Here is a 21,289-nt window from a genome sequence, read left to right on the forward strand (position 1 = left end):
TTTCGTTTCCGATGATCACGGGCTCATGACGCTGCGATACTGTTTTCTCAATATTCGATGACTTGATTACTGGTATTTTATTAATTTAATTATTATTAATTGATGAATGTTGTATGACTGTGTGCTTCATATAAGTACCACCAGTTACCAGTATGCATTAGTATACTGACAAAATCTACAATTTAAATTTTTTATTAATAGACATCTTGTTTTGATCATATTGTACTTTAGAATTTTGAGGTAATTGTACTCTACTAAAGTGTTAACATTTTATGATACTGTATACTTCTACTCTATGGAACCCTATGTGTTTAATATTAAATAAAAATTACAAAATAATCACAAACATACATAGAATATAGCTACACAGCAAAAAGAAAAAGTGATACATTGTGGGGGGATAATCCCAGTATGAAATCTTATTTCATCGTTTTGAACAGTTTTACTGAGTACATACTTCATTCATTGTTTTTTCGAAATGTCCTTTTCGAAGTCTGTTTTCAATTTAGTGTTATTTTCCCAAAAGACCTTTATTCAAGTCAATTTATTTCAAGTCACTTTTCCTCGTCACTTATACTTACATTTTTATTTAACTGATTATGCTCATTTACTTTTAAATGGAATTTAGAATGCAAGACTTACTTAGTTAGTTATGGGCCTTAGTTATGAGCTCTCTATTTAAGTGTCCCAGACATGAAGCCAGTAAGCCATGACAGTGTGAAAGTCGCCAGCATGCATAATACAAGGACCCTGAAACTGAAGCAGCTAAATGGAATTCGGCCATCGTTCCTACTGTGACATGTCAAAATGTCTTCTGTGAAAAAGGCCTATGAAGTATATTTTACAAAGTAGAAATACTTGCCTCTTCCACCACTGCTCATGATCCCCTACAACTCAATTTTTGTAATAAATGTTTTTCTAACATTTATTACACTGGCTGTCTAGCAGTGGATCACAAACTGATTAGGGAGCTGGGCCCAAAAATAGGCTTTTAAATCGCTCCGTTTTGTATTGAAATATAAAACTTAGGAAAATGCAGTTCATTTCCATTTCATGATCTATATATCACCTGCTACTTTTGCCTCTAGAATACACTAAAATACTTCTGAGAGCATAATGTGGCCACTTATGTCTATCATCCAATGTTGTCAAATAATTTGCGGGGGAGAAAAAAAAACTGAAAATGCCAATCAATAAAACATTGGAGTAGTAAAGAATGTTTTTTTTAATTCATTAAATACAAAAAGTCCAGAACAGTGATGACTAAAATAGAACAATAGAAAAGGCACGATTATTTCCTCGAAAATCACACTGTGCCATTAAAAATAAAACTGTCTCCTTTCTTCTACTGTGGCTGAAAATAGATGGTCATTTTCCTGACATGATTCCAATGTGTTTTACACTCGAGAGATCCCGTGGCAGTATAATGGCTTGGCATGAGGAGCAGTGTTGAGGTCAACTTTTCCCTGTAGCATCAAAATGAAGGCCTGCGGGACAAAAAATAAATAAAAAGGGGCACAGAATAGAAAATAGATTAGGTTAAGGATTGGATTACCAAACATCCATATTCTTCCCAAGTTAGTAGCTAACTGAAGCAAGTGTTTCATCATTTTGTAGGAAAAAATATTATGCTTACATGTAGACAGCAAAGAAGAACATTATGCTGAGTCATCTGAGAAGTTTCTATAGATGCCCCCCCTACTGTGAATTTTTCCCTTTAAAATCGATTCAAACTGACCACAGTCACTGTTTTATTGTGGAGGAAACCACCAACATTAAACAGCCACATTTAAAATGAAAAGACTTTCATTATAGTGAATTTTAATTCACTGAAACACTGACTTTCAAGATGCACATACGGGAACACTTTTCTTTTTCAAAATGCAATTAAGGAATTTCTAACCAGTACATCAGCTACTCTTCAGAAATCGCACAAACTGCATGTGCTGTATGTACAGTATGTATAAGTGTGTGCCTGAATGGGTCAACAGGGTGACGGACTCACCAATGAATGCAGTGGTTTCACAAGAAGGAGCAGACCTTCTGTGGCCTGAAAGGGTTGGTGCTGGAGGACACACCAGTGAGCAGAGGGTCCTGCAAGGCGTTCTGCATGCAAAACTGTTGAAGGTCTGCCGCTGCCTGGGAGACCTGGTGACCAAAGAGGAACCACAATGTAAACCATGACATAGGGTTGTATTAGAATCTTAAAAAGACTGGTTAAAAGGGACATTCCATTGATTTTACACCTGGACTCAGCCACTGAAAGCAGTTGTATAATGTCTTCTGTGGATTGGGAGGGAGCTTTTCAAAGTCCGAAAAATAACCCTGATCAGGAAAGACTGTACTCAATTGCATTACGGAAATTGTAGGAGGTGTTTATTAAGCTTGAATGAGCATATCTAGGGCTCCTGCTGCTTCAATTAGACCTTTTTTAATCATTCGCTTGGGAGTTCTAATTATAAGGGAAACTATTCCAATATCCTAATATTCAAAACCAACCTTCTGGATTCATAATCTTGAGTAAACCTTATTTCTGTTTAAATCGTATTACTTGGTTCATTTGATCTAGTCAATCGACTTCTCAAAGTTGTCTTGTTAGTTTGCTCTGTACCTTTATTTTACGAAATAAAAGCAATAAAATGTATCAGCAATACATGCATTATCTGGTGAAAATAATGAGGAGGGAGGGGGGGGGAATGGCCTTTGACTTCTGAAAAGGAATGGCGTTAAAGTGAGTTATTAAGCAGGTTAATGTTCAAGTAACGTTAGAAAACGTTAACGTTAATCGCTTTGACGTTACTTTAAGGTAACGTCAAGTTATATCTGATTATCTTTATTATCTTTATATACAGATTCTGTCACAAGCTAAAGGTCTCGACATTATCTCTACTCTGTCAGATGTTAAGTGATTAATCTCAACAATGTAGCAGGCTTAAACACTTCCCTTCGGTTCAAGAAACGCCCTGCTACGCCTGTTGACTTGCGGCTAACTTTAGCGGCTAGCCTCCGGCACCAGCTAGCGTTGTTAGCGATTGAGATTTCCCGCTCCGTTATTTGGCAGAAAAACAATAAGCACATAAATTACCTTCACTCTGTTAATGCTCGCCTCGAAACGGAGCTGCTGTACGACTTTTTTCATAGCTACAAGATTAGAAGAACCCGACATTCTCGATGTGTTTTTGTGAAAAATAAACGCAGGGCGGTGGGGTGGGATTCTGGGCTGGATGCTGAGACAAAAGCAATGATGACATCCGGATTCCGGTTGGTTGTACAAAACTTGTGACTGCAGATCCCATTTAAACCACTAGTTGGCGCCAAATTAAAGAGAATAAAACTTTTTTGTTAAAATCTTTATTGTGCCATTATACCAGATCATTATAAATCTGATGTCAATTTATGCTCCCATTAAAATCATAATTTATACCATCTAGAATATGAAAACATGTTAATTCTAAACTTAAACATTGACTATAATCAGAGACGGTTTATAACCCACATGTAAAAAGAGATTTCTTACTCCAATATGTTCAAATCACTACTCGGTAGATACATTTGAATATAGCTTAAAATCTGAATTGTCAGTTTTGATTTGATTGTAAAGGAAATAAATGTACAATCATTAAAGTGCTTTCTTGTTTGATCAGCTTTGGTGAATGATATGTGCATGTCCATAACAAAAGCAACATCATAATGCTGCAAAGCAAATGTAGTGTTCATCAGTGGTAATTGAATTCAGCCATGAATTGATGCTAAAGTCAACTGCAAAATTATATCAAAAAGGCACTGGAAGTTCTTCAAGTGAGGCTGTTCTCATCTTCACCCAAAGAGAAGATACTCAAGTCTCCACATCGAACTCGGTTTCTTGATTTGACCCGAATATCTCCATCTTCAACGCTGCTGGACTCTTGCCATCGTCCTCGATTTGAATGTCTGGAGGAACTGAACATTTAAAAAAAAAAAAAAGGATTGATAGTATGACTTGGCACCAAACCTACCAGCTAAAAAGGGTCTGATCGCAGCACTGCAAAAAATACAGGCACTAATATCAATATCAAGTGACTGAATAATACCTGCTATCTGGTATGAGGCGGAGTGTCCGATAAAGTTCCGTTGTGGATGGCACAGTAGCACTTTGTGTAGGTTTAGGAGTGGAGAACGTGGCGTGGGTTGACGATGTGACCAGCCGAGCTTTCATGGAAGACATCCTCATCTCTGGCTCGCTTCCTGAAATGCAACGGATATTCAAATTAAAGTCACTGAAAACGCTTTGTACAGTCACTGGTGTTTACATGCAGTTTTTCCTTGTTCGTTGTAGTTTCCTGACAAATTTTGTATTCTCTAAATTATGTTATCATTTCTGTCTGCGTCACCATCTCCTCTCTCTCTCAACTGCACCGACACTTACTGATTGATAAGGCACTTTGACCCTCAGAAGAGGAACATCTCCTATGGTCTGTAAAGGGAGTCATGTTCAAAAACTGATTCTTCAGCCAAGAGGCACGGTCCTCCTCAAAAGCCTTTTTCTGTGGAGAAGAAAAAGTGTATTATTTGTTTTATTATTATTATTAAGTTGAATAAAATTGTGGTACATCAGAGGACTTGAGTACCTCTCGCCCCAGGCGAATAGCAGCCTCTGTGAAGTTCATTCTTTCCCTCTCAAAGTTTCTCTTCTGTTCCTCAAAGAGCCTCCATTCCTCTTTGAGACGCTCCTTCTCCTCAAGTGTGTAGCAGTCATTAAGAAGAGCTGCTGTCTCGTCATCAAATGATGTGTTGAGTTGTTGCTGGATGGGCAGAAACGGAGAGACGCTTTAATCCTTTCTGAATTACTTTTTCGAACTTCCAAATAATAAACATACAACAGACAGAGGCTCATTTATCTGCAATTTCATCTCTTAATTTTCACTCGTAATGAGAATCCTCTTATATTGGTATAAAACTCTGCTTAGCAAATGTTTAACCTTCACAGATCTACTGATCATCTCTACTCTTATGTAAACAAGCAGAAACTGACCTGGAGGAGCTGTTGCTGTGCATGAATGAACTCTTTGCACTGCTGCACTTCATGCCTCATCATCTCCATCTCATCCTCGTGGGTCTCCCTTGGTATCACCTCTTTATTGGACTCCAGCTGATTCTGCACTTGCGAGGCTTGGCAAACAAATACACCAGCAGCTGATCATCTAAAATTTCATTCCATACTGTATGTCTGTAACAGCTACACGTTTTCCCAGAATCCAACTTTTTAATAAACTAACATTAAGTTGTTGAACAACCTTTACTCTATAAAATGAGCACCGCAAGAACCTCAGTTACTTTTGCAGTATTTCAGGGTATGGGACAGTGCTGCAGGTACCTTGGCTGTCCAACTTCTCCATGTGGTTCCTCAGTTTCCTCCACTGCTGGCGGATGCTGTTGGTGAGCTGCTCCCTGGCATGCTCACAGGATTGGTCAAGAGTTTCCCTGCTAAAATCACCCACCTTCTCCTCCCCATCTGAATCAGCCTGAGCAAAAACAGCCAAAACAAACTTTTCAACATGCAAGCACATCATATCATTAAAATCTGACACACAGGTAATAACCACTCAAACCCATTTATCAAGTTTCTTTTTTATGCATTAGTATTATGAAAAAAAAAAAACACCGATACAAATACCTGCTCCTGACTCGCATCAGCATTGGCTCCTCTGGTGGGCCGGCGTGGACTTAGGATATGAATCATTTCCTCCTTCATCTGTTGGAGGACTTTCTTAAGCTCAGCGTTCTCCAGCATCAAGGACCTCTGACTCACCTCGTAGTCTTTGAGCAAGGACGTGTACATCTCACCCTCATGGCTGCAGAAAGCATTTTACAAAATACGGTTATCTGATTGAGGATTACAAATTCTGAAAATATGCTCAACAAGTGAGAAGATGGCTTTCATGATACCTGGCTGTCGCTTTTGTAGTCTTCCAGTGGCTCCTTTTTCCATCTGAACGTCCCAAACAATTCAGTACGTCGATAGCTAGTTGGGAAAAATAGAATGTAAATCAACTTGCTCTGAAATGAACAGAATAAAGAGCAATAGTATAGATACCCAGTTTTCTATCCTTTCTGTCGACCAGTAACTGGCCGAGGCGTTCCTTGAGCTTTGCAGCTTCTCTCTCTTTTCTCTTGGCATCATGGCTGTACTGAGAGGCCCGGCTGGCAATGATACTCTGGAGCTTCTGAACCTGTCGAGGATGATTGAATCATGAGTTGGGTAGGCTCATGCATAATCTATGCACTTGCACATTTAGTAAAAACAGAAAACCTGAGTGTTTGTCATTATAAAGATACAGTAAAATGATACCTCATCTTTTTCTGTTTTTAAGCAGCTCTGCAAAGTCTTAATTTTGAGGTGCAGTTGCCTCTCTGTCTCATGTAGACCCGATTTCTCCCTTATAGACAGTTCCAACTGATCCTGGAAGGAAATGCACAAATTTATGAGCACAGTGAGGTGGCAACGTTTTGCATGAGCAATCAGGTCAGGGTTAAAGCTATAAGAGTGGATTCCTGAATGCCACATCCTAGAATTGGATTGCTATCTGAGGATTTAATAAGACAGGCTGTAAATACACCAACAATATTCACACATGTGGGCCACATATTCGCCGTTTTTCAATTTTTTATTATTGTGATACAAATACCCTTGACTTCTTCACTGGTAGGCTTAGATAGAATATGTATGTTTCTGTTGAGATAAGGGATCATGACCATCATTGTGCTATTCAAAATGATAGTAAGTAGTGAGACATCCGAGCACATTACTTGGCGAGGTTTGTCCTTGTTTGGTTTCTGTAGTATAGCAGTCATATTCATTTCTTTTTGGAAGAATGGGAGGGAAGGACATTTCCTGTATACAAAATTGTATATTTCTTTTCTGCCCTCTAGTGGTTACCAATTTATTACTGCACCTCAGACATGTTCAGATTACAGTCTGTGGGTACACAGAGCTGGATCCAAAGAGGAATACAACAAGACACTGGCTGCACTCTCATAACCCTTATTTGATAGCTCCTTGACTCCTTGTTCCTCGGCTGAACCGGAAGTTGTTCTGTCCCTCCTCAGTGAAGGCTGTCACAACGCTCTTATTTCTGCCCCGAGGGTAGAGGAGTGATCATTGAGGAAGGATGACCGAGGAGCCATGAGCACACGATACACGAGAGCAGCCTTCCCTTACGCTGTGCAGCTGAAGGAGTTGTCAACTCTGCCCAAACAGCTGACGAATTCATGTGACCAGGGTCCAAAATTAGTACTATCTACTAGCCAAATGCTGGTAAAATATACAAGTGGCCGGTAGATTTGCTTCACTCACCAGCCCAAAAAAAACAACCAATGGTAATCTATTGAGTGGCTGGTGAAATTTGAACATTCACTAGCCATTTATTTGGCTGGTGGACAAAAAAGTTAATTTTGGACCCTGCATGTGACGCTTCAGAGGAAAGGACTTCTAAAACACTCGGTGCCTCTCTCCTCCCATGATTTACTCGCGTCTCTCCCGTGCCTCCTCGGTGGGAGGGACTAAGGCGCGAGGAAGGGAGGCAAGTGAAGGAGTCAAGGAGGCAATTTAAGGGTTATGAGATGCAACCACTGTCTTGTATTGAAACTGGACTGAGACAGACATATCCCTGAGAGACCCCCCCGTCATACGTACCTTGAGTCTGGAGTTGTTCATCTGCATGTGGTCCAAGGTGCTGGATTTTTTCAGCTGTTCTTTCTCGAGCTCTTCTAAAGTGCACATATTGCGTCTGTGAATCTGCATTAGCTCATACATGGCATTCAGAGCTGGCACTGTCTTCAGGTCGGCTCCCTCTAGTGAGCTGGCCTCAATACATGTGGAGGAAAGGCCCAGTGAGTCAAGCTCCTGTGAAGAAAGAGGAAATATGTCACCACTGTAGTGAATGATCTCTACAGAAATTAAAAATGTCAAGTGCAAATAATATATTGCAATAATAAGCATTTAGTAGAACATTTCTGTACCTGATTGATGTATGAAATGCATTGAGGAATAGTATCCTCTGTGCAAAAGGCACTAATCCCATTGTAGGAGCTTCTCAGGGACAGGGGTAAAGAAGATTGCATTGACACAAGGTTGTTCTGTCTTGAGGGCGACATTGTCACATGTGATATGCTGGAGATCTCATAGTTTCCTTAAAACAGAGAACAGAGACGGGGAAAATATGGCAACTCACATTGCATCTACTGTATGTTCTTATACTGAGAGGCTTGAATTAGGTTGCTGCTCTAAAATGAGAACAAAAATATGGGTCACCTCTAGCAGGTCCCAAAAAAGCACAGCGGATTAGTCTTTCTATTTTTGACATATTATACAAAATACATCAGAGAAACTTACCCATAGATGTCCCTACTGGCACAGTTGTCCACCACTCTCCCATATCACCGACACATCAGGACACACGGATGTGAGGTCATGAGTTACCAAACGGAAGACGGATTAGCACCCAGGCGGTGGATCAGAGGCTCCCACTGGAATTGAGCCCTGCAATGGAGCATCAAGCCATGAGAGACCAGTAATAGATAATCTGGGCTGCAGCTTCACCCACACAGGATTAACTGCTGATGTGTGCCAGAGGGGTTTAGAGCCAGTGGGGCTCTCCTATTGGCCACTGGCAACTGAATTGCAGGGTGGTAAAATGATCTCAGCAAAAAGTCAAAAGATTTACAAAGATAAAAAATGTCTAAGAGTATAGGCTATGTTTAGTTTCTTTACTGTTGTGCCTTCAGGACACTACCATGATGTTGACATGCTGTGAAACAAGATGAACCAGCTACCTACCACTCCCACAACTTTACAATGAATGCACTGAAATGTTCCAACTTGTGTTCAGGGGCTGTCAAGCACATTGTGTGGACAAAGGGGAGTCATGTTAAGTAATGCAACAGAAAAAGCTGAGAGCACCATGTTGGTGAGGACCTTACTACCAGTCAATAGAAGGGTCTGCTTTTCTGTTCTGTGTCAATATGCATCCCTGCTTGGTTAGATTATTGCCAATGTTGTTATCTAACAAACCAGAAGGCATGCACAACTTTTATCTAAAGTTACACTAACAGAGGCGGAGATAAGTCAAGTGTCCTTTGGCTTAATGTAGTCGTTTTACCTTGACGTTATATATTAGTATCGTTAAAGAACAGTTACTTAAGTTAGCTAAATCGCGTAATTTACGTTAAATTACAAGGTAACGTTAACGTTTGCAAGGTTCGCTAACGTTAGTTAGCTAGCTAGCTAGTTAAACCCTTGTGTTTTGATTACAAGGTAAAATAATTTACTAACTTTAACGTTTAGCTAGTTGGATAGTATACTTCAGCAAGGTAACGTAGCCTAAACGTCCTAATTTGTAACATGAATTTAATTTTAACCAAGACGTTAATTCTGAATTAACCTGGATAAGATATTAGCTGTAACGTTATGATAAGTTAAACATATACTCACGGGTGCGGCGTGAAATGGGTCAAATAGCTAGCTAATGCCCAACACTCCTGCCGAGTTCAGTGAAGTTGTCAACATTAACAAAATGTTCCTATATCGAAAACACCAAAAACTGTCGCGCCGAGTTCAGTCGTCACCTTGTCGGCAGCAAAAACAAGCACAAATCTCACCTACTTTAATCTGAAAGCAGAGATTCCCAGACAGACAGTAGAACGGTTGCTGCTACTGTTTTTTTTGTTGTTGTTTTTTTTAAATCTATTCCTCCGCTAGCTTCAAACCATACGTCACTGTTATTGGAGGCAGCGTTGTTAAGCAACCAGTATCTGAGCCGTGCATTGGATATACACGTGTGCAGTGGACGATTATGCAAATGAGAAATGCTGTCAGGTGTCGACGCAAGAGGTAAGGCAGTATATTACAGTTTTTTCCAACTGCTTACACACGTTTTCAAAACTATATCTCCTTTTTTCAAAACTCTACACACAATTCCCGAAACTGCACACACAAAATGCAAAATGCCTCACATCTCCTTCAAAATGAAACACTGCATTCAAAATACCATAAACACATCTCAAAATGAAGCATGTGCATCAAACGGCATACACTTTTTTCATAATAGCACATTTTTGGATATACCATGTACACACTGTTTGTTCTTTTGTCTTTCATAGGCCTATATCTACATTTACAATGTTCTAGAGAGAAAGTAATCTACTGAGAGGGGTTGAAAAGTGCACCGTAAACAACAATGCAATGTTACAGTAAAACAGAAAATATTTATTGGACAAAACATCACGTTTGTAAGAGTAGCACAGTGTTGTATAAAGTAGCATGAAACAAGAAAACAAAACTACAAACATATGTAAACCAAAGGTATCATTTTTAGAATAAAGAATATGTGTGTGTGTGTGTGTGTGTGTGTGTGTGTGTATTTGTGCGTGCTTGTGTGTCATGGCGGGGAATTGTATGCACAAACAAAGTCTGATTGATTTCTAATGCTGAAATAGTCATTAGATAGTTGCATGAAGTATGGACGCCATTGTAAAGCTACTCAAGATGGGCTTCTCTCATTGGTCAATCTGTGGTTGATCACGTGATGAATAAGTGTGGCCCTGATCTCATCAGAGACGGCTCTCCTTCCTCTTCTTCCCTCCTCCTACTCCTTGTTGTCGTCCCCTATCTCTCCCTCCTCCTCCCCTTGCTCTCTGTCTATTGTTGGCATCCATTGTTCAAAACAGGTAATCTGACCTTTGACCTCTGTATAGGCCTATATTAAAGCAGTGATTGGTTAAGTTATGACATAATGTGTTTGCACATGTGAGGAGTGTGTGTGTGCCCTGGTAAATAAGTGTAGCATTTTGATCGGTTGTGTTTAGAAAAGGAAAGCAAGTCACTTCCTGTTAGATTTTTGTGTCTTAGGTAGAGAATTGTGTGTAGTGTTTTGAAAAAAGTGTTTTATGCAATTGAAAACTGAGTGAAAGGCTGAGAAATAGCTTATGGTTTTGGAGATTTGCTGTGTAACTTTGCACTTTGAGTGAGAGGTTTCAAAAATCGTGTGACATGAAAAGATTTTGTGTGTAAGCAGTTGAAAAAAAACTGTAACTTGCATTTATAAATGTAATTCACAGTTTACCTTTATTTGCATTATACTGTGGCAAACTAAATGTACATTGTACTTTGTAGAGACGTTTGATACACCGGGATACATTTTAGTTGTTTTAATAGTTGTCATTGAAAATATAACGTTGAGCTTAAGACAAATCGTATGTTAGTGTAGAATGTAATGATTCAGAATTAACTAAATCGGTAAAAAACGAAAAAGAATTTGGCCAAAGCAGCAGAACCAGTACATAAATGGCTAGACAAAGTAAAACCAAACAGTTAGGCCTATATATCAATTTAGTTACACAGACATTTTTCAGAGAAAAGGGAACAGTACAAGATACTGCAAAGGATGAAACACAAACAATTACACAGAACTTTGCAATAATTGAATACCATTTTTTCTTTAAATAGGCTAGTACATTCAGGGTAAGCTAGATTTGAAAATCAGTAAATCTACTTTCACTTCTTAATTTTTAATTAAGTAGTATGTTCAAGTGCTTGTAAAAAGACGCATAGCCTACAGTTATGCTGTTATTGTGCAGTCAGAAGGAAATTCCTCTTCAGGTAATCTCTGAGAAATCTGTTTTGTAAAGAAAAGTTGAGTTGAAAACCACGTTTGAATGCATCACTGAACTGAGGAGGTATTGGTTGTAAGTGTATATTCATATTGAAATTACTACTACTACTATATCAGGTTGTTACACTGGTGACCATATATACCTTACTGGTCCTCTGAGCATTTACTTCAGTAGTGTTCAGCAATTCAAGTTCAAATAATTCTACTTGAGTAAGAAGATAGTCTAGCATTCACATCAGGCGTCAGTATAATCTAATTCTCCGTGCAGACAGTCAGGGCTCTTTGCGGGCTTATTCAGTCTCATGATTTGTCCACACAAAGATAAAAGCCACCATCTTCTCACGTCATCCAAAGCAGCAGCATGGAGAGAGGCAGCAGGCAGCTGGCTCTTCATCAGTCTGGTATCTTCCAGACTCAGGCTGGTCTCTGCACTCTGCTATGAAAGCCTGAAGCTGGGACACTGGCACCTTGTCTTGCTGGTTATGCTGGGGGAAAAAATCATTGTAAAGCATTAGGCAACTCAAGTGGAAGAATAAATAAAAAGTATGACCTGAAAAACATCTCTTTACAGCAAGATCAAAGACTATTTCTCAGTATGGTGAATCCAGGTGACTCAGACTGACCTTGATGGTCTCATAGGTGTCAGTGATGAGAGCGATGAAGAGGCTGAGCACCATGTAGATGAAGAGGGAGATGAAGGAGTAGAGGTAAAGTCTGCTGAACAGCCACACCATGTAGCCCTCGTGTCTCATCTTCAGGAAGGTGGCGTACATGTCGTCCCCGTTGATGAGAGAGAAGAGGCACTCTGTCACCTTGTCGAGCGTTCGAAACTGGGAAAAAAAAAAGGTTTTATAATACTTCAGTGTCACCAGAAAGGAGCTCCCTGATGCGTAGGCAGATTTATTAGGCCACAATGACACTTGAAAAAGATTAATTATGATTATAATGTTCATACTTTGTCATGGTAAGGCCCAAGGACAATCCAGCCACAGAAACAGTACCCGAGGTAGATCATGGCTGCACAACAGCAGAATCGGATCACATTTGGGAACGCTGCCCTTAGGGTTAAGATTAATATCTAGAGAGGAATAAAGGTTGTCAGTTCCTCTGAAGATGCATTTGCTACTTTTAACACGTTGGCTGATGTATTTTGCAAAAAAAAAAAAAAAAGCATGGAAGGTCTTACATTGTATTTCTTGAAGAAACCAAGGTAACGAATTACGCCGACCCAGACGAGCATTGTGGCTGTACCCAGCAAGATACTGCAGACGTCATAGTTTGTCAGGTACTGCAAGAGGAAAGAGAGTACAAATACAGTTAAGGGCCTGTACTCTTTACACACTGCCTTTACCCCGAGTCCAACATGCCTACAGTGAATAATCTAATTAAAATATAGCCAATAAAGCTCAATGAAAAACAAACCTTTGTTTGTATTCCAATTTTGAGTGCTGACCCAGTGATGGTCAATGTGTCACTCACAATGATGAGGATATACCAGCCGTTCACAAACTCCATGCGGTCTGACCAAGACACAATTTTATTGTAGTAGGCATGGAAGAATATGTTGAACTCCTGCATCAAGAGAAAATTCAGATATCGTAAAATAAATACGCAACAAACCAGGATTCATACCATCAACACATAGTGGGTGGATTGCTCAATTTCCACATTATATGATTTCACGTTTTAACTTATGAGAGGTTTGTACTTTTTATTTGATGAGGAGGTGATGACTTTTGTATCGTCTGATCAGTATAAAATACTGGCTATGGCTCTGCCCCATCAATACTACTGAGGTCCCCACCATGCAACCCCCTCAAGAATTATTATTTTCAGTTACATTTTAAAAATGTATGAATATACACTGACAAGATTCAAATTCTGGCAGGGAAAAACTGAATCCTCTATTTATTATTCATTTGTTTATGTATTGTTTGTTTATAGGTAGTCCAATTTAAATATTTTGAGTCTAAAACACTAGAATTAGATTATTAAATTAAATTAAAATACCCACCATGTGTACGTTTTTTAAGTGTATAATGTAAACTCCCCCCAGGTTGTTAAGCCCAACAAATTCCTAAAAAATAAATACAGGGGAGGACATGACATCACCTACAGTCCTGCATCTGATGCTGGTTCATATTATGTGTTGTGCTGATTACATCAGTCATTTATTACTGAATAATTGGCCTTATCTGTAATAGTTAAAAAAAAAAAAAAACGGTGACACTAATAATTGACTTGTTTCTCATAACTTACAAACTGGAGTTGGATGCCATTGATGACGGATCGCATGCAGAGGATGAGAGAGATGAAGCAGGAGAGGATGACCACAGAATCTAATGACAGGAGGAGGTAATCGTTCTGACCAGCTAGAAACCAGAGCCACAGATTTCAGGTTGCATTAACAGCTTGTTTTTGTTACTGCTGCTTCTACAAAGCTGCGACACACACTGTTGTTTTTCTTGTAATAGTCAGGTCAGCTATCATGCTAAGTTAGATCATACAGTATATCATATACAGATGTCAAGGGGGACAGAATAATGTCACTGTGCCCCCTGCTGGCCTTTGAAATAATAACCAATATGAGTATTGGGTCATAATATAATATATATCAATGGGTGGGATGAAATGGAGTTTGGGTTGAACTTACATGCACCTTCCACATTCCAGTCTCTGCATTCATAAATTCTTGCATCATTTTCGACCTTAACCTTTATCTTTCCGCTGTGTGCACGATTGTCAAACTTGATCTGTATCAAAACAAAGATTGAGACGGTGGCAAGTTAAAGAGAAACTATTTATCAGCATGTCAAATGATCCTAAAAGCTCAGATGAGGGTGTGGCATTTTCCAGACATTGTCACCAACCATTATATGGAATTCATAACAGTCTGGTAGCTCGTGGTGCCGCACAGTCTGCAGGTTGATTGTTTTCAGAGCAAGGTAGATGTTCACCGATAGCAGCCTGGGCACACAAACGTATATTAGCAGGCATCACTCTCACCACCTAGCATGACAGAAGCATTTTCAGTTTACCACAGATTTCACCTTTTGAAATCTAATGAGAAGTTCACATGTGTGGCCAAACTGTTATGGTTGTCAAAGGACTGCACAGGATATATGGAAATGCATTCTGTGAGGAGGAAATACAGGCAATAAATTAAAATAAAAAGCAGTTTGATTTCATTTGATAGTCAAACAGAGGGATTACTCAGCATTCATTCCTCTGAATATGCTACTTCCTCTTTTCATGGAGTCACAAGTAAATCCACACTGATTATTTTCCATTCATGCCATGATTCAGCTTCCATAAATACATCAAACAATATGGATACAACTCGTGGTAGACATAAATACACAAGTTCCACAGCTACTTATGACTCTATTTGATGATTACATTATTTTGTATGTATTTTTATAGCAATGTTGTGCTTTTGTACCTTTATCAATATGTGGATCAATATCAAAGGTCTCATTTCCAGGATCGATGCTGCTGTTTCTGTAAAACTCTTGACAGACAGACAGAGGAGTGTACTTGCCATCAGCACTGTCGTATGCCAGATTGCCTACAGTCAAGTTTTGGAGATTAATGTACTGGAAAAAATCAGAAAAGAAGAAGAGTGAAACACATTTTTTCATACATCAAATCCCTGTGGGATATAAAGATTAACTCTTATCTTCCATATAAAACTTCAGTACCCTGTCGATAATGTAGGAGATGTGATCATACACATCTGCTTTCGTGTACAGTGCGTAGTTTCCCAGCCGGTGATCCTTGTATTCTTTTAGAAACAGATGTCTGAATGTCATCAGATTTTCGTCTTTGAAGGTGACCATCATTTCGTTGCTCAGGCCGAAAGAGACCAACTGAAGTGAAGGGGGGGGGGGGAGAGAAACATACATTTAATACCCAAAAAAAAAGCTCAACTCTCTGTGCACATTTATGCCTTGTGACAAATAAATTAGTAAAGAATTCTGTGTATTACCTGGACTGTGATGATTGCAATTTTTAATATTTGTAACATCAGTTTCCATGGTTTGCGACCCCTGGCTCTGTATTTCTCACAGGGGTTCATGAAGAAGTATTTGAGCCTCCGTCTGAAGTCCTCCACCACCTTGGACTGCAGGGTCTGAGTGGGAGTGCTCCATCTGCAGCGGCCGTTAAGCGTCCTCTCCTCTGGCCGGGAGGCCAACAGCTGCTCAGAGTCCTCCGCCATACTCCAGTACAGAATAGAATGACTGTTTTTGAGAGTCTTTCTATATACATGTCAGACATGTGTTTAAGATAAGGGTTTAACCAGTCCAGTCATTGTGATGTTTAACTGGTTCTCCTGCGTGTGCTCACTGCTGTCATTCTCTCTAACTCTCTTTAAAATCTTAGTATGGAGTGCAGACTAATCGCGCTAACATAAGCTATAATGCTCTAAAAATCACTAAGCCATTTTAGCTCAACCATAGCTTATTGTGGAAGACCTGCAACAGCGAGCATGTAACAGACAGCAAATGCAATTACTTCACCTATCAGGCTATTCAATTTAAAATGTTAGCAAAACAGTAGCAAACAGCAAACAGTAATGAATGAAAGTTAAAGGCACTTACATTGTAGATATTATTGTAGTGTAATTATACAATATTTTTACAACCCCTTGTTAGGATATATAATTAGTACAGATAGTAAAAGCACCAAATTTGACTAAAAGGTCAATATATATATATATATATATAAAAACGATAAATGAATTACCTTTGCACCAGCGAGCCACAGAGCGACCAGGGTAACACTTGGGGCTTGTCCACCGTCTATGAAGATCAGACAGTGCAGTCACCATACCAGCCTTCACAACAATGACATGTCATGTCATACCTCTGTGTCATTTTCGGCTTTTCCAGTTTTTCCAAAACAGTTACAGAATCTCTGCACACACAGAAACTGACACCGCTAGTATGCTTCTGCAATGAATTAATATTGTATTACAAGAGCTATCAAGAGTCTCAGAAGGTTGTGGGATTTATTGGTGTTACCTTAAAAATGCTGTATGTCCTTACTATCTCTGATGAAATCAGCAAACTCAACCATTTTTTTTCTAAACCACCACACGGTCGCCAATGAAGAAAGGAAGCATGAGCTGAATTCATTTAAAAAACCTTTATGCAATAGATTGTTGTACATGACCAGTGAATGACGTAATAAGCAGGAAATGGTCGGTTAAAGCGACTTCTTGTCGACTTAATGCTGCACTGAATGAACGGGAAATCATAATTTGGAGCTACACTGCTCTGGTCAAAGGCAGCACCTTATGAGGTCCGACTAGCTCATTAGTTCAATTAAATTAGTTCCTTCCAGTGTATAACAGTTTCTCACCGCACCTAAATTGTAGCTGCTGTGTTTTGGATCAGTTTCAGATTTAAATCATACTTTTGCCAATTTAAACTGTTTTTTTTATTTAGGCAATGTTATTGTACACCTGCTTATATTTAAAGAACATTTAACAAAGTGGCTTATTTTGTTTAATAAAAAAAAAGGGGTTTTAGAAAAATGTATACATTCTTGAAACTATTATTTTAGCCTTAGTATCAAAGCTAAGGTCATGAACTGGCACCTGTATCAAAAACATTCAAACAATACTTCAGCCCAAGTGACAAATTATAGTAGTATAGTAGCAATTTATGCCTAATCAAAGGCATGAGCAACACAAAAAAAAGAGTGCGAGACAACAATGAGAGAGTGTTTGTTTATGAGTGGCTGCAGATTCTGCTGGTTTGTCCCTTTAACTGCATGAGAAGTGTCTTATTGAGATGTGAAATTAAAAGATGTTCCTATGTGATGTTGGAGTGAGAGAGCGCGACCGGAGGGGCTGGAAGTTTGGGTCCCCGCCACTGTTGGTGCATCCTGGTGCTCCGGCATCTATGTTGGAAGGAGACTGAACCGTTTCCTCCTCCGGCAGCGGAGGAGCTCCAGGGTCTCCGGGCTTCGGGAGGCTGGAGGAGGTTGTGGAGGAAGCTATGCCGATGCTAGCACCGGCCACAGAAGGCAAGTCTCCACCTTTCTGTAACAATGGCAGATTGAGTGAGCCTGCTACGTCTGAGGTTGAAAAACTGCGTTCTCCGTCTGGGTGAAAGAGGAGGGTGGAGTTGTTTGAAAACGTCGGGGGGATGTCGCTGGTTGTGTTTGGAGTGCAGAGGCTGCTGTCAGACAAGGAACTGGAAGCTGTGGAGCGACAGAAAAGTGGTCAGGAGAGTTGAATTAGAGCATCAATAACATCTCAGATTTGAAATACACAACAGATTTCATTGTGACTTGGCCTATTAACCTCGGAGAGACTCGATCTTCTCGTTTTTCGCCTTTTGCACCTCATCTGTGATTTTAGTGATGATGAAGTTCTGTGAGCGCAACTCCCTTATGGACTCAATCAAGGCATCCAGGCCCCGGGGGTTCTCGGCCAGTATGTCCAACAACACGGCCGTCCTCTTGGTCTGTGTGGTCCTGCAGCTGATTTCCTCCGCATCGTCTCGTGTCAGGATCCTGCGAGAGCGCAGGTAGTCAAGGTGGCGTTCGGCTTTGATCTTGTCACAGAGATAGTGCCGTAGTCTGGTCAGCACCTGGAAATCCACAGCAGCCATGTAGGAGACACAAAAGGGGGAAAAAGTGAGCTGTAGAGGTTCTGAGCAGGAGGGTTAACTTGTTGCATAGGGTCTGGGAAGGCTGAGAATCTGCAGGTTTTCACTCTACAGTAGCCTACTCAAAAGTCTACAGCAGGTGGTCTGAAATCACTTCCCTAACCTGGTCTGGTTCTGCTCTCCAGTTGTCTATCCCTGTTTTAGCTTCAGTTAGTGCTTTTGATAAGTCAGCTTTAACAACTAAGCAAATACTGGCTGTAGTTACAACAAAAAGTGCACTCAAACTCCAGCCTGTGTGTTCAATATTGTGTTTTGTTGTCCAGTCCAACAGAGAATTGGAAGTTGACGTGGGCACAGAGAAGGTTGGGTGTGGGTTAACGTTATTTCCGGCCTTTCCCATGCCTTAAACGCCAAACAAGTTGCAAATAAAGTGTCAGTAGAGCAATATATGTCTGTATTTTGCACATAACTTACTTTAACAGAAGTATTATTTATTCGGAAGCATGATTTGGCTGAATTATAGTAGGTTACTCACGTCTTTTTTAATCTCTGCCATTTCATCTTCACTGAGGTGAGGAACATCCATCCCTTTCACCCGTAAAGTGAAAATCCAGGTGTTCCGTGTAACGAATGACGACTGAGATAAGTCAATAAGATAGTAATAATAAAACGCACTACATCGAAAAATCAACTGTAAAAGTTAACAAATGTGGTTCTTCATTATTTGTCGTTAAAAGGTGGCGTACAGCCACTGTCCATTCAACTTTTGTTTCGAAAAATCCCCGGACTTCCTGATTCGTGTTTGTCGAGGTTTACGTTGAAAACCAGAAGAAGAGAAGAAAGGTTAAAGACAGCTGAGTCGTCGGTTTTAAACTAAGAGCCGATTTATGTAGTCAGGTACCTGTTAAAAAGTCTAAAATTAAGATAAAACGTCTCTTACAACAGCAGACTAGGCTACAGTTGTCCAACTTTCCTCGTGTTTATCCGTGCAAATTGTTTTCAAGTGAAATAAAATGTTTCTGCTGTGGGTGAAATGCTATTTCGATTGCGTCCACTGGGTGGCGATGTTGGAGCTCTCTCTCTCTCTCTCTCTCTCTCTCTCTCACACACACACACACACACACACACACACACACACATATTTCATTAACGCTCTATTGTTGTTACACACAGTAACTACAACTATATGCTTCTGATTTTTCGTACAAAAACATTCCAGTACAGAACAGTATGAACCCACGAGATCACACACACAGTACAAACATAGTGTAGAGTGTACAGGCTGACAAAATAAACGACAAAACAGTATATGAATCAGTTAAAATCAGCTCTGCATCAGTGAAATGTTACTTACACATACAGTATGTATCAGCAATAATAATCTAACAATATGTAATAGTAGGCTATATAACGGTTACAGTTGCCATTCTTCTTTACTGAGTACTTTTAAGCATTAGAAAACAAAGTGTCCTTATGTCACAGTGAAACGTGCATGAGAAAAAACAAAAATAACACTCCAGTAAACATGAATTAATTTGCAAAACGGCAAAACACGATATTCACTTCCCTTTAATCATGATGTGCCACAAACTGTTGAAGAACGGGTGCTCCCTGAGGAGATTGTTGTCAGGCATGTTTTATCATGTCCTGCAATGTAATATGCACTGTGCAGCTCGAAAACACCAAGCCATGCTAACTGTAAATCAAGCCACAACCTTCTGTTACTTGCTCAAAGGTTTTTCAGTGTAATGATAATGATCTGAAATAGTGGGGAAGTACAGGCTCCAATCACTACGTGGCTGCCTTTGCATCCCAGCAAATTCTGGAGGACAATTGCAGCCAAAGGATGCCCTTTAAATGTCCGCTGTATGTGCATCAGCCTCTTTACACAAGAAAAATATATATGTATTTGTTAAATGGCCACAAAGCATCCACAGAAACTGAAAATGCATGCCCACTTTTCTCCGCAAAAGCATTATGATGATTCATCACAATAATCATTACTGTTAAACAGCAGAGAGCAGTAGCCTGGAAATAATGTTGACTCAACTGTGAGAGATTCAGAAGAACCCAGTGTACAGACTTGTCAGAGGCCTCTAAAGTGAATCAGACACAGAGAAAAGGAAAAATTGTTTATGGAAATGATGTAATGAACTGGATTTGCAATCATACTGTATCTGCACAACACGTACAGACATTACTGTCTGTCATACCGTGTATGACCCACTCTCACATAACAGCCAATATAAGCTTGTCTAAGACCTATTGTGGTTTTACACTGAGAAGCATTGGAAAGGTTTTTCTGCCTTTCCATTCTCTGTAGCCAATCTTCATGCCACACATAATTTGAATCCCATATTTTGTCTATATTTTTCTTTCTTGTATTTGTAATTTAGCATTTAACATGACTTTTTACACTTTTCTTCTTTTCTACACCCTCTCATCATGTATTTGCTGCCCACCAACGTCTCCCTTAAGATGTCATCTTTAAGGCTGTATCTATGTAATGAACTAAAACGATCAAGGGATTTCAGTGAGATGCTGCACAGTATCAAGTATCATGTAAAATAAGTGGGTAAAAAAAAATAAAAGTCTTGTTTCCAATTGGATAATCAGGATAATCTCCAGGATGGGTTGCATAACATTTCTTATTAATAGCTCAATCCAGCTTTACAGTTGCTATGGATGACCGGCAGCAAGCTTAAAATGCTCAAAATAGGGACTTTTTTCATGTGGTAAAAATGTGCAGTTCTTATGGCTGTTACAGGAATAGTTTGAAAATGTGCTTATATATTTGCTTTCTTTCAGAGAGTCAGATGAGAAGATTACCACTCTCATGTCTCTGCATTATCTACGGAGCTTGAGTCAGGAGGCGATTAGCTAGCTTAACATAAAGCATGGAAACAGGCCAGACTGTTCAAAGATAATATGAAAATATGCCTACTGACACATCCAAAGCTCCCTTATTAACATGCTGTATTTTTGTTTAATCCATACACAAACATACATGTAAAGGCTATG

General features: G+C 39.6%; 4 protein-coding genes across 9 annotated transcripts; all 4 read right to left on the reverse strand.

Annotated features, from left to right (window-relative positions):
* Positions 1 to 1,396: 1,396 nt before the first annotated feature.
* gng5 (guanine nucleotide binding protein (G protein), gamma 5) lies at positions 1,397 to 3,250 on the reverse strand. Its single transcript, XM_078264067.1, has 3 exons — positions 3,086 to 3,250; positions 2,006 to 2,148; positions 1,397 to 1,487 (listed from the first exon to the last, which is right to left on the reverse strand). Exons 1-2 carry the CDS (start codon positions 3,164 to 3,166, stop codon positions 2,023 to 2,025), a joined length of 207 nt encoding a protein of 68 aa, XP_078120193.1. The 5' UTR covers positions 3,167 to 3,250; the 3' UTR covers positions 1,397 to 1,487; positions 2,006 to 2,022.
* An 85-nt stretch (positions 3,251 to 3,335) lies between these two features.
* On the reverse strand, positions 3,336 to 9,751 carry ssx2ipa (synovial sarcoma, X breakpoint 2 interacting protein a). 3 transcript variants are annotated; one of them, XM_078264061.1, is made up of 14 exons: positions 9,641 to 9,751; positions 8,372 to 8,518; positions 7,999 to 8,168; positions 7,673 to 7,882; positions 6,329 to 6,439; positions 6,074 to 6,209; positions 5,926 to 6,001; positions 5,654 to 5,831; positions 5,354 to 5,501; positions 5,012 to 5,148; positions 4,608 to 4,781; positions 4,406 to 4,523; positions 4,071 to 4,224; positions 3,336 to 3,939 (listed from the first exon to the last, which is right to left on the reverse strand). In XM_078264061.1, the coding sequence occupies exons 2-14, from the start codon at positions 8,412 to 8,414 to the stop codon at positions 3,795 to 3,797; spliced, it is 1,800 nt and encodes a 599-aa protein (XP_078120187.1). In that variant the 5' UTR covers positions 8,415 to 8,518; positions 9,641 to 9,751; the 3' UTR covers positions 3,336 to 3,794. The 3 variants fall into 3 exon arrangements, with proteins under 3 accessions (XP_078120187.1, XP_078120184.1, XP_078120188.1); XM_078264058.1 differs by having other exon boundaries at positions 9,470 to 9,751; XM_078264062.1 differs by having other exon boundaries at positions 9,637 to 9,748.
* Positions 9,752 to 11,082: 1,331 nt separating this feature from the next.
* LOC144526534 (mucolipin-3-like) lies at positions 11,083 to 16,683 on the reverse strand. 4 transcript variants are annotated; one of them, XM_078264070.1, is made up of 13 exons: positions 16,395 to 16,683; positions 15,637 to 15,868; positions 15,350 to 15,517; positions 15,091 to 15,244; positions 14,699 to 14,783; positions 14,519 to 14,615; positions 14,302 to 14,401; positions 13,908 to 14,020; positions 13,071 to 13,220; positions 12,835 to 12,936; positions 12,604 to 12,726; positions 12,272 to 12,478; positions 11,083 to 12,133 (listed from the first exon to the last, which is right to left on the reverse strand). In XM_078264070.1, the coding sequence occupies exons 2-13, from the start codon at positions 15,865 to 15,867 to the stop codon at positions 11,993 to 11,995; spliced, it is 1,671 nt and encodes a 556-aa protein (XP_078120196.1). In that variant the 5' UTR covers position 15,868; positions 16,395 to 16,683; the 3' UTR covers positions 11,083 to 11,992. The 4 variants fall into 4 exon arrangements, with proteins under 4 accessions (XP_078120196.1, XP_078120197.1, XP_078120198.1 ...); XM_078264071.1 differs by having other exon boundaries at positions 13,908 to 13,987; positions 15,637 to 15,907; XM_078264072.1 differs by having other exon boundaries at positions 13,128 to 13,220; positions 15,637 to 15,907.
* A 98-nt stretch (positions 16,684 to 16,781) lies between these two features.
* On the reverse strand, positions 16,782 to 19,308 carry bcl10 (BCL10 immune signaling adaptor). The gene is made up of 3 exons (XM_078264073.1): positions 18,804 to 19,308; positions 17,962 to 18,250; positions 16,782 to 17,858 (listed from the first exon to the last, which is right to left on the reverse strand). The coding sequence occupies exons 1-3, from the start codon at positions 18,852 to 18,854 to the stop codon at positions 17,455 to 17,457; spliced, it is 744 nt and encodes a 247-aa protein (XP_078120199.1). The 5' UTR covers positions 18,855 to 19,308; the 3' UTR covers positions 16,782 to 17,454.
* Between the last annotated feature and the right edge of the window lie 1,981 nt (positions 19,309 to 21,289).

The sequence above is a fragment of the Sander vitreus genome, chromosome 12 (genome assembly GCF_031162955.1).
Source record: "Sander vitreus isolate 19-12246 chromosome 12, sanVit1, whole genome shotgun sequence".
Taxonomy (NCBI): domain Eukaryota; kingdom Metazoa; phylum Chordata; class Actinopteri; order Perciformes; family Percidae; genus Sander; species Sander vitreus.